The sequence below is a fragment of the Aplysia californica genome, unplaced genomic scaffold (genome assembly GCF_000002075.1).
Source record: "Aplysia californica isolate F4 #8 unplaced genomic scaffold, AplCal3.0 scaffold00584, whole genome shotgun sequence".
Taxonomy (NCBI): Eukaryota; Metazoa; Mollusca; class Gastropoda; order Aplysiida; family Aplysiidae; genus Aplysia; species Aplysia californica.
The window spans coordinates 129,182-141,513 of record NW_004797854.1 but is presented as its reverse complement, the minus strand read 5'-3'; the positions used below and the strand labels follow the sequence as shown (position 1 = coordinate 141,513).

General features: G+C 40.3%; 1 protein-coding gene across 1 annotated transcript in view; it reads left to right on the top strand.

Moving 5' to 3' along the window:
• The first annotated feature begins 4,655 nt into the window (after nucleotides 1–4,655).
• Nucleotides 4,656–12,332, top strand: part of LOC101864255 (chymotrypsin-like protease CTRL-1) — an 8,220-nt gene continuing 543 nt past the window's right edge. Inside the window, exons 1-6 of the mRNA XM_005107196.2 lie at nucleotides 4,656–4,823; nucleotides 6,821–7,069; nucleotides 7,278–7,479; nucleotides 8,428–8,582; nucleotides 9,401–9,553; nucleotides 10,956–11,098. Coding sequence (XP_005107253.2) covers nucleotides 4,748–4,823; nucleotides 6,821–7,069; nucleotides 7,278–7,479; nucleotides 8,428–8,582; nucleotides 9,401–9,553; nucleotides 10,956–11,098 — 978 coding nt within the window. The 5' untranslated portion in view covers nucleotides 4,656–4,747. The remainder of the gene's footprint in view (nucleotides 4,824–6,820; nucleotides 7,070–7,277; nucleotides 7,480–8,427; nucleotides 8,583–9,400; nucleotides 9,554–10,955; nucleotides 11,099–12,332) is intronic.

Below are 12,332 nucleotides of genomic sequence, written 5' to 3'. Positions count from 1 at the left end.
TGTGTGCACGCGTGCGCTTGTGTGTGTGTGTGTGTGTGTGTGTGTGTGTGTGTGTGTGTTTATGTGTGAGTTTGCGTGTATATGTGTGTGTTTTTGTTTGTTTGTTTTGTTTTTGTTTTTGCTTTTTTGGGGGGTAAGTGCTTACGGTCGTATAAGCGCCCTGGACACATTAAACATTTTTAGATTGTAGGAAATTTTGAATTTTGTCCGGGTGGCTGCCGAAGCCTACTCGTATTGATTTTGCACCACCAGGGGATCTTTAACGTGCACAACTTGCACTCGGGACCTCTGAGATTTTTCGCCCTTGTCTGAGAAGGCTGGGTGAAGATCTTTCCTCCCAAAAGATCAGGGGTGTTACTGAAAGACAGCAATAAGAAAGAGCCAAGGAGTAGCTGCAGAAAGGCTGCAGAAAGAGTCAGGCGCCCAGAGGAGGGGGTAAAGGAGGTGAAGGGGTGGCAGGCGCGGTTCGTCCATAGAACACGGTCGTGCAGCGCGCCCAACATAATTTTTTAAAGTTGTATTACGTAATACACCCTTTATATTAACATAAAAGAAGCCAGAAACAAACACTAGCCAAATATTATATCAAAACAAGGTCCTCACTGGCGCCATAACTGTCATTTCTGTGTCTATAGTCCACACGCTTGAGCTTAACATAATAGGATATTAAACAGTGTAACCTGACCTATAGATCGCTCTTGGGGATAACCCTAGCGATGACGACACTCGTAGCGAGTTTAGCGGTACATTAATATTAATAAGACGGCACATCTCAAATGTGCTCCTGCCGAATAGTGCTGAAACATAGCCCACAGTAGGCAGTCTAAAAATAAACCGATAGACCGTACGCTATTCTTTGCCAATATTATTATTATGTGAGCCCCGGAGCAATCCAGCGGAGTGCTCAAGTGAATTGTGATTGGTTCATTGTTTGTCTTGCCACTATTTTAAGTAACTCTGTGACCATGAACCTGAGGGAGTTTTGCCATTGAATGGTTTTGTAGTGGAGTAGTGAAAATTATTACTTGAGTGTTCAGTTTCAATACAGGATGAACGATATTAATGTTTAGCTAACAAACAAATTTAGTACTTTTGGCGTCTCTGGCCTAGTGGTTAGGCTCTCGAACTCTCAACCGTAAGGTCGTGGGTTCGAATCCCGTCAGGGACCCGACGTTGTGTCCTTGGGAAAGGCACTTTAAACGAATTTTCCTCACTTCACCCAGGTGGGAATGAGTACCCGGCTATAGACAGCGAAAGATCTTGTCAGTTTGTTAGTGTTTGAGCGCTTAATCAGCTGCTTGCACTGTATGCTTCCCGGGAAGCTGAGAATGTTTCGTAGTGTTCTATGGTCTGCCGGGGCAATAATATAGTGTAAAGCGCATAGAGCCTGCTGTTGAGCGGAGATATGCGCTATACAAATGCTATTTATTATTATTATTATTATTTATTATTACTTAAAATTAAAGTGACACGTAAAAAGTATGAAAATAAAAACACGAGGTCCTCCCTCACCAACCCAAAGATCCTGAAATTATACACTGTCTCACTCACTATGCCCTTGACTATCTTCAGCCTGCGATAGCTTAATTGTGCACGTCCACTTTTTAGCCCCACGAGCCACCCCTGGGGGGGGGGGGGGGGGGGGGGGGGGGACAAAAAGTGAAAACGAAAACAGACAACATAAAATTGCAAGATGTGAGGGGAGACAATTTTTTTAGAGAAGAAAAATGTTCAGTCGCTATCCGGATTCTAACCATGAACCTATTGAATGTGAGGCGAACACCTTAACTTCTAGGCAATGAGAGCCCACGTGTTTGTGTATATGTGTGTGTGTGCGTGTGTGTGTGTGTGTGTGTGTGTATAGTGTGTGTATGTGTGTGTGTGTGTGTGTGCGTGTGTGTGTGTGTGTGCGTGCGTGCGTGTGTGTGTATGTGTGTGTATGTGTGTGTGTGTGTGTGTGTGTGTGTGTGTGTGTGTGTGTGTGTGTGTGTGTGTGTGTGTGTGCACGCGTGTGTACATATGCCTGCGAGGCTGCTATTCTATGTTATGATTCTACGTATTTATAGATGAGTTGCTCAAGTAAAGGGGAAGGCCTAAATGAAATACTGGCTGAATGAACTGGCGATGGTCACTGGATCATAAATTTCACACCGCTTTGAAGGTGATTGAGTCACTTTAACCCACCAGGATAAAAATGCATAGGTCACCAGAAATAAAACGGCATAAAACCACTATACACCAAAGTAGGTTGCTGTGTCCTAGTTGAAAGAGAACTGGCTACACCTTTTGAAATAAATACTGGAGTTACACAAGGCTGTATAATATTGCCTATACTTTTTGAAATATAAACTGATTTTTTTTAAATAATGAGACAGAGCAGAGACATCGAAATAGGTATTAGATAGACAAATGCCACACACCTGAGAGATTTAGGTTCTTGCGGGTGGCATTTGTTCATTAAACACCACAGCGCATGAGATGTAATTAGAAACCGATTAATTAGTACGATCTGCCTTGTAATAATTATTTTCCCAAACAGAAATTCTGCAATTATCACCAGAAACTACCACCATCACTCTTTATGCAGAACTTCTAGCAGAACTTAATAAATTCAAGCATCTTGGCAACATTGTTTATACAACTGCAGACTGCATTAACGATGTCCATCAAAGACTTAAAAATGAGTGGATCGCTTTTGTCAAATTTAAAAACATTTGAAATTAAGTTATCATTTAAATGAAAACTAAATTCAAAATATTATATAATAGCAATGATGTTGCGGTACTGGTGGTTCAGAAGTTTTGAAAACAAACAAAGCAATTCAACGAAAATAGAAAATCTTTCTTTCAAAATGTGTACGCAGAAGAGACTAATCTTATTAATAAAATAAAATTAATTCCTCACAAATATTGACATTTTCGAAAGTGCATGGACTGAAGATATAAACGCAACCTTAAAAATGAGAAGATGTAAGAGCATGTATTTTGACAATACCGATTATCCGAAATGGAACTCGAGACCAACAGAAAAAAATAAGAAGCAGGACACTATCTGAAAGTTACAGAATCACAGCCGGGAATGAAGCAATCACCCAGGATCTAAATGTGCCAAAGTTGGGGGGTGGGAGGGGGGGGGGGGAGTCAGTGGCTTAGCGGTTAGGCTGCCGGACCTGTAGGCTAATCGTGAGATTGCAGGTTCGTGAGTTCGAGCGTCATCTCGGTCCGACGTTGTGTCATCGGGAAAGGTACTTTACACGAATTTCCCCTTTTGGCTCGCTCCTTTCGGAGATGGACGTTAAACTTGAAAGCCCTGCCTCTTAAACAAGCTAATAGCGTTGATAGGGGTGTTAAACTTACACCATTTCACCATTTTTGTCAAGGTTAGGGGAAGTGACGAGTGACAGACATGCGTGGCATGACGGCTCTCTACCTTGTGTTCCTGACGGTACAGGGAGAGACAAAAAAAGTAAGTATGTAACCCTGTGTCACTGTGGTCAGTTTAGTCGTGAGTTTCAACCCTGGTACCCTTCAAAACCCTCAAACCTTGAACTTTTAGGTGTCATGCCCAGTTGCAAAAGCCTTTCGATGTGTGGGGAGGAGGATGATTGTTTTTGTTTGTTTGTTTGCTTGCTCGCTTGTTTTGTTTGCTCGTTTGTTTGTTTGCTTTTTGTGTGATAATTGAGTAAAGAAAAGCACATCGACACAATAATTGCCATTTAGTGCGTGGAAAAAGTAAGACAGACAAATAGAAACAACAGAGGGCAAATAAAGAAGTGGGACCTATCAGTGGCGCCCTCCAACCACCCACGAGGAAGAGTCTTAAATGACAAAACGCAACGGCTTTTGCTTGATAAAAGATAGGGTACATGACATGCCACGGGCAAAAACGTTGACTGAAAATATGTCGTGTCATTGTTATCACGTTGGTAATCAGTCGAGCTCACCCAAGACGACCACTCGTTGTAAAGGAGAAAATTAAAATTTGTCAGCTTAGACAGATGGTTGTCTAGGACAGTGTCGTTGTAATACAGATAAAAACAAGGGAGGAGTGGGAAGTGATCGTTTGTACAGGTGACTGCCTTGGTTAGGTGGTTTCGACTTTATTTACCTTTCGTGGTTTGCAAAACACGTTGTTTGCTTATCGATAATGTTTGTTGTTGTTTTTTTTGGGGGGGTTGTTTTTGTTTTTGTTTTTTTGTTTTTGTTTGTTTGTTGTTGTTTTTTTGTTGTTTTTTGTTTGTTTGTTTGTTTGTTTAATTTGTTTTGTTTTGTTTTGGGGTTTTTTTTTGCTTTTTGTTTGTTTGTTGTTGTTGTTGTTGTTGTTTGTTATTGTTGTTGTTTTTGTTTGTTTGTTTTTGTTTTTGTTTTGTTTTGTTTGTTTGTTGTTGTTTTTTTGTTGTTGTTTTTTTTTGGGGGGGGGGGTTCGGGATAGTGTGCGTGTGAACTCACCATGTCAGGGCTGTTTGACTGTAATTGATTTCAACTACGTAAACTTGTTCCTACTCTTACTTGCGACTGATGTGCATGGGAAAGAATCAAATGTTACACACATGGTTTTTACTCGGCTGCCTTTGTCCTACAAGAACTTCAAAGTCACATCATTTGACGCCCCCGCGAAGGTTGAAGATCCATAAAAATCCTGGTTTGTCGTAATATCTTCACAAGCCCATCAGACGACAGCAGAACAGTACAGACAGGGAGCCAAACTCCCAGTATCAAGATAAAAGTGCAAGTAAAATTTAACAACGATGGGAACATCTTTCCACTTACTTGTGGCTTTCGCTGTTGCTTTATGCACAGCATCCCTGGCAACAGCACAGGATGGTAAAATTTTTGTTGTAGTTTTTTTTAATCACTATCTATCTATCTATCTATCTGTCTATCTATCTATCTATCTATCTATTTATCTATCTATCTATCTATCTATCTATCTATCTATCTATCTATCTATCTATCTATCTGTGCGTTCGTCAACAGCCACACTGTCTTCTTCAACAAGAACGTTTATCTAGTCACTGTTGCTTTAAATGTTACGGTATGAACAAACAGATTTTAGGCCACAATTAATTATTGCAAAAATAGATAGTCAACAAAGGATTTAAAAAAGGGTAAATAATTATTTTAACAGTCTTACCATTTATTGGATAGATCTACTTATTTATCGTTTTGAAATGACTGAAATGTGTCCTATAATTATAGTACAGTAGTCAGTATTAAACCTCTTCAGAAGTTAGGTAATGAACGTTTTCGTCTGCTTGTTGTATTTCGTCGAACTTGCAATTAACAATTAACTGGGGTTTCCATTCATCTCTGCGGTGGGTATGGTATCCTCTGTTTACCAAGCAGCAAATGAATTACCATCTCGGTTGACGCAACAACTAAAATAAATTAAACTTAAAAAATAAAAATGCAAATAATAGCACTCAATTCCTAAAAGCCCTTCACCTTGGAGGTTATAGGCTAAGCATAATCATTCTAGAGTCCTTGCCATTCACACGGTGTCCCTTGTGAGAATGAGACAATCTAGTAGACCGAAACTGCCGACCTAGAGAGGGCTATTATGATGTTATCTAATGTCTGAATCTTTGTGTCTATGACTACAAGACTTTAGATTTAATTCATGCTATACCATACTTTATTATTCATTATGAAAGTGGCTATTCTCACCCGCCCGGAAGTTCTCGCAAGATCAACTCCTCCCCTCTTTTCTCTCTCTCTCTCTCTCTCTCTCTCTCTCTCTCTCTCTCTCTCTCTCTCTGTCTCTTTCTGAATACTGTCTATCGGTGTGGACGATCAAATTGACCAAAACAAAGTTAAAAAATGATGTTAAAACACAAAAGTAAATTAATTTGGTTGTCTACAAAGATGCTACGGCTATTTAACTTTTCGAATCGAGCCGAACTACGCGGGTCGCCATTTTGTTTTGTCCGGAAATTCTCGCGCTACTCCTCTCTCTCTTTCTCTCTCTCTCTCTCCACTGCCCACAGACAAAATTGTACGCTTTTAGTAGGCTACAGTTGTAATGGAACGTTTGTTCACGGCACAGAATTCTACAATTTTTCTGTTATCACAGTGTAGAATTCTGTGGTTTAGGGTGAACGCAAAATTTGGTGAACGCGCACCGGGTGAGAATAGCCACAAGACTCGCCTGCACTATTCTCACTCCGGGTGAGAATAGAGGTGGCCATTCATTATCAGGTTATATGGTGCTCAGTTTCTCTCGTACATTAAGGCCATATCAATTGCCGCTTTTAAAGCGAAAATCAATTAAATCTATTTTATTTTCATGAACACTTTTATGGAAATTATTGGTACTGCGATACTGTATCCTTAACTTTCTCCAACACAGGATGAGTACAATGCACCTCTTCTTATAGTTTCTCGTTCAATCTTTTCCAATTTTATCGGACCACCTTGCATAAACTATTAACGCTTTGAGGGCACAAACTCTGGTCTTTCAACAACGCTTGAAGTTGAAGACGCAAACTATTACAGGACACTTTAAAGGAAGAAGTATGACTTTGTCAATCCTACTTACACCATTTTCCTTTCGATTTTCTTTATCTGAAACTTGGAAAGGCAAACAACAACATGCATGCTGAGAAATATGCACATTCTTATTTCTGATTCGTGTAATTGGCACAGTTAGGTCTTCTGTCGAGCAGAGTATCTGCCCGCTATGTATTTAGAGAGTTAACATCACACACGTATTATAGGGCGAAGAACCCAGAACACATGAACTAGTTCTGAGGAGCATCGCACCATAATTAAAATGTGTGTGTTGTACTGTGTCTTGTATGTTATTTTTCTATTGTAAACAGATTACGAGTTCTACTACGACTACGACAATTTGTTGTCGTTCTTCTCGACATCCGAACCCCAAGGCCCGGTGAACACACCAGTGTGGGGCCCATGGTCTGGGTTCGGACCCTGCAGCACATCCTGTGGGGGCGGCATCCAGTCTAGATCTCGAACCTGCAGCACAGGAAACAACAAAGACTGCACAAACCAAACTTCCCTTGCTGTGGAGAGTCAGAAGTGTAATACACAGGACTGCCCAAAAACAAACGGTCAGTAGCGTGTATCTCCGCTTAATTAGATTGTTAGGCAACGACAAAGAGAGACGTTATTGTTTTAGTGTATCAAATTCAACAAGACAGTTGTTTGCATTTACATTTCTCTCTCTCTCTCTCTCTCTCTCTCTCTCTCTCTCTCTCTCTCTCTCTCTCTCTCTCTCTCTCTCTCTCTCATATTAAAAAAAACACTCTTTATTCGCAGCCCCATCTAACAACACTTCAAGCAATGGTCAATGCGGACAAGCGAACAACTTCCGAATTATCGGTGGCTCCAAGTCCGCTAGCTGCGAGTACCCGTGGATGGTGGTGGTTTTCGACCACAAGAACGGCTTCCTCTGTGGAGGGTCCATCATCGACGAGAGCACGATCCTCACAGCTGCCCATTGTGTGGCGAACAAGAACTCGTAAGTTCAAGCACCAAATAGCTTACTTGAATCTGTTTTTGAAGTAAGAATCCAATTCGTATATGAATTTTAAGATACCTAAGTATTTGACGTGAGTTTTGGGCTTGCATTACGATAAACATGTGTTTATGCTGTTGGTGACTATAATATTATTAGGCCTTTTATCAGTAAACCGGTGTTGTTCCTCTGCAACTTTAAACTTAATGAATTAAAGGTATCTTATTCAACCGAGTTTCTTTTTCTGTAGGGACTAGATCTGATAGTAACTCGTTCAGTATAATATATTCTCATTAAACTATTGTATTGATAACAGCTACTTTATGTACGTTAGCTTTTATTCTATAAAGGTGGTTAGGCTCTCGGACTCGCAACCGTAAGGTCGTGGGTTCGAATCCCGTCAAGGGCCCGACGTTGTGTCCTTGGGAAAGGCACTTTACACGAATTTTCCTCACTTAACCCAGGTGAGAATGGGTACCCGGCTATAGACAGCGAAAGATGTTGTCAGTTTGTTAGTGTTTGAGCGCTTAATCGGCTGCTCGCACTGTATGCTTCCCGGGAAGCTGAGAATGTTCCGGAGTGTACTATGGTCTGCCGGGGTAATAATATAGTGTAAAGCGCATAGAGCCTGCTGTTGAGCGGGGATATGCGTTATACAAATGCTATCCATTATTATTATTAAGGTAGCTCGTCTGTCAATGTCTGTCGATGACCAATGCATCTGCAGAGGAGAATATTTCTCCGGAGAAATAGAAGAATTTGAAGAATTCTACTGTGGCAGATGAGACCAATTCTATCAGAGAAAAGTTCGCCACATTTTGAAACATTTAGAGGCTCCACTTCCACTTGGGGACGTGCGCAGCTAGCGGGCTTCTCTCTTTGTTTCAGCATCTTGTTATTATCTTACATATCTTAGTTGACTCTTGCATTGTTGTCCTTTATGTTCCCCAGCCAAGGAAAGGAAGTTCCTTCAGCCCCGTCTGACATGGCCATCTATTCCGGCTCTTCCAAGTTTACTCTTGACTCCCCTCCACCCCCCGGTCTTCGTGCCAACAGTGCCAGCAAGATCATCGTGCACGAGAAATACAACGTGAGCGGCTACCTTGGTGTGTGAGAACAACGCTTGTGGTGTGACTACTCGCAGGATAAATTAAATTCATGGAGGGGAAAAATAGACTGCTTTTCCCTTCTTCTTCACATTAATTTAGAAGTAGAACGTATAAGAACATTTTCAATTTGACACCGTTCAGCCTCGTTATCTTCAGCATGTTTTCTTTTTTAAGGTAGGTGTATTTACTTACGCCGCCCTTGACATACTTTAGTTCATTAAGGACACGGGCTGCAATCCTGCTTGCGAGAGTCAGCCGGGCTGGGGTATATATATTTATATATTTATATGTGTCCCAGCCGAAAGTCTTAGATAAATTGCACATGAAACCGTTCACATTTGCTGCACTTAATAAGAGTAAACAATATTCTTTTCCTATCTTACATCATGTATTGGTACGTCTGCATAGGGGAATAATTTAAAGAGAGAGAGAGAGAGAGAGAGAGAGAGAGAGAGAGAGAGAGAGAGAGAGAGAGAGTGAGAGAGAGAGAGAAAGGGAGGGGGGGGGGGGGTGAGCGAGAAAAAAAGAAAAAGAAAGGGGGCGGAGGGAGGAAAAGAGAGAGATGCAAGGGAGGGGGGGGGGGTGTGGTTTAAAAGAGGAGTTAGGGGAAGACAACGTTGAATTATTTTTATGTTCCTGTTTTTTGTTTATTTTTTATTAATTTTAATTTTTTTTTTTTGGGTGGGGGGAGGGGGTATTTCATTTGGCTGATTTTATTTTTGTTATGGGTTTGTTTTTTTGTTGTTGTTTTTTCTTTGCTGTTTTTTTTTATTATCGCTCCCTGCTAAGTTGGTTAATTTATCTTATATACACAGATAACGACATTGCCCTAATCAAACTGAGCAAACCTCTGACCTTGGACCGGTGCCAGCGTCCAGTATGTCTGGTGGACGGCTCTAAGACACCACAGCCCCCCCCCCCCCTGAACACAGACCATCTTGAAACTACAGCGCGTTCAAAACCAAGCTGCGAGAGTCGTCTTTTTAAAAAGAGGAAAAACAACCAAATCACCCTTATCATCACCCCTATATTTAGAAAACTCCATTGGCTGGCTCCCAGCAGTTTCTAAAATTACTGTCCTGTATCATAAATGAGTTGACAATATAAAGCCCCCTCCTATACCAAAGCAACCATACTCAAACGTATGATGTACCACCAAGATCTCTTAGATCAGGAGATAAGTCTTCTATGAAAACACTTAGGAAGGGAGGTCAAAACTCGCTACTAGGCGATGGTCCTTGTCTTATACTTGTGTATATCTATCTGGCACTCTCTCCCTCACCTTTTGAGGCACACAAGGTCAGAGGAAAAGTTTAAAATTCATTTAATTATGGTGCGGTCAAAAAAGCATGCTACAACTTATTGTCGAATATTTTCCTGAACTATCGAATATATAGACTCTCCAACTTTTGCACAATGACGTGTATCAGTTTGTCTTAACAGATCAAATGTTTTTAAAAAATTGTACTTGTTAGCTGTTTTCTAGGAAATTCTTTAATTAATAAATACAAATTTTTTTAATCCAAGCTGATGGTTTCTGCAGATTTTTATAAAGGTCTGCAGCTGGGGCAATATTGCTTTTAAAAAGCAAGTCCGTTATTTATTTATCTTTTTTTTTATCGCGGCATCATTCTTACTGAACGCTTGTTTTGAGAATCTTTAGTGCAAAAAATGAGTTCACTATTAAATTAATTACTTGTACATGTAACAAGTTTTGCCACAAAACAGTGTCATCGGTTTACAGTGACGCGTGCCATAATATGCGTACCGGGGTATGCAAAATGTTTGTGAGAAGCGAAAAGTGCTGTGAACAATCCCACTTTCCCCGTTACGGAGATCTGTAGTATTTTATAAAACTTTACAATAAAAGCTTTTTAATCTAGTCTCAATTGTTGTGGGAAAATGTGATTAAGATAAAAACAAATTGATACAAGCCGCTGTGCAAAGTATGGGCGACATTGATTCACCCGTTAAAAGGATATTTGAGGATAAGTTGCACCAAGAATTTTTGACCGCACTACATGTATAACACAACATACTTATGAAACGCCATCATGATAGAATTCATATTCATAACATTATTATTATTATGTTCGTAACGTGATGTGGGTCGTCATCGGTTTTGTATGATGATAGTATGAATGTCTGCTTATGCTAGCGATAATCTAAAGAGCGTAGGTATGCATGTTAATCATTCACATGTGTTTTGTGTTGAGATGCGGGTATTTTGTGGCGCCTAGAACTGTGTTGCACTGGAGTGGGCGCTGTAGAAATCATCCCCATTATTATCAGGCCTTTTATTTTATTTATTTCATTTTGCCACAGTTTTTCCTTCGATTGGCTTATATTGAATGAATTGTCCACTCACAGACGGCCCAGACGCCGAGTCACCGGACGACATGTTCTGGGCTGCAGTGAGCATCACCTCCGACAAAGCGTGCGAGGCAGAGTACGGACGTTACGGTACTGTCACTGCTATGTGCGCCATGGGAAATAATGAGGGTTCATGTCAGGTAAGTACATTGATGGCACGTGCTACATGTATTTAGTAAGTTTGAGAAAGAGTTTTACGGCACTTGACACAAACATTAACTTTTAGTGATTTCAGTTGTTTCATTCATTTGCCTACATTAAGATGGAAAACAAACAACCAAACAAAAACCCCAATGTCAACTTCCTTCCAAGGGAATATAACCTTCACTCACATCATGATCACCGACCCAGCTGAACAGAATCACGTGCATTCAATCAATACTGTTTTAAGTGTTTAGTGACGTAAATCAGCTGTTTTAGTAGGATGAATACTATCAAATAATATCCCGTTTGCTCCATGTTATGGAAGCTGAAAAGGGGGGGGGGGGTATGTGCTCTCGGGAAGCTATTGACAATGTTTGATTTTTTTAAAGTTGTTTCATTTATTCATTCACTCATTTGTTTATTTATTTATTGATTTATTTTACAAACTGGGCTTTTGATAATGGATACTCATCATTAACAACGGTGGCAAACAAGCCAAATACATTTAAGTTTCTCCATGAGTTGAAGCACATACATCAACACTGTTATTGTACAAAGTAAAAGAAATCATTAGCTTCAACAACGGGAGAAGCTGAAGAGATGGGCCTATCTGTAGAGGTAGAGAATGATAACTTTTCTTACACATACCAATATGTGCCAACTCCAAATCTCAGTAACGAAGCCAGCTACCTGCCCAAAGAAGACTAACCTACCATTCATAGCCAGAGCAGCCAACTCGTCTTGCTGACACTACACAAAGCAGAAACATTACAAAACCAGTGACCACCGTCTGTGTTGTGCAATGTAGCGGTTAGGCACTTCACCGTGGCAAGCAAAAGATTCGAGTTCAATTTTGGAAAGGAAGGAAAACATTTTATCGAGTATCTCATTCTTTCTGCCAGAGGAGACGACTGAACATCATTAATACTACATGTATTATTATTGTTTGAGTTTGACAACTTTACTCTCAACAACCTGTTAAAGATTTAACGTCTTCTTCATCAGCCAAAAACAGATTACACTATACAACCATATAGCTGTGCAACTCGAACTCCAAATTCTAATGGCAAATTACAAATTGCCACCTGGAAAGTTTATGATCTACTGGATCACAGCATCAAGTGCTTCAAAGATGTTAAAAAGCTTCATCGTTCGTAATTATTGGATACAATGTTCAGAAAGCAAGACAAATGTGGTTTCTTTACATCACTCGATATTCTTTATATATAT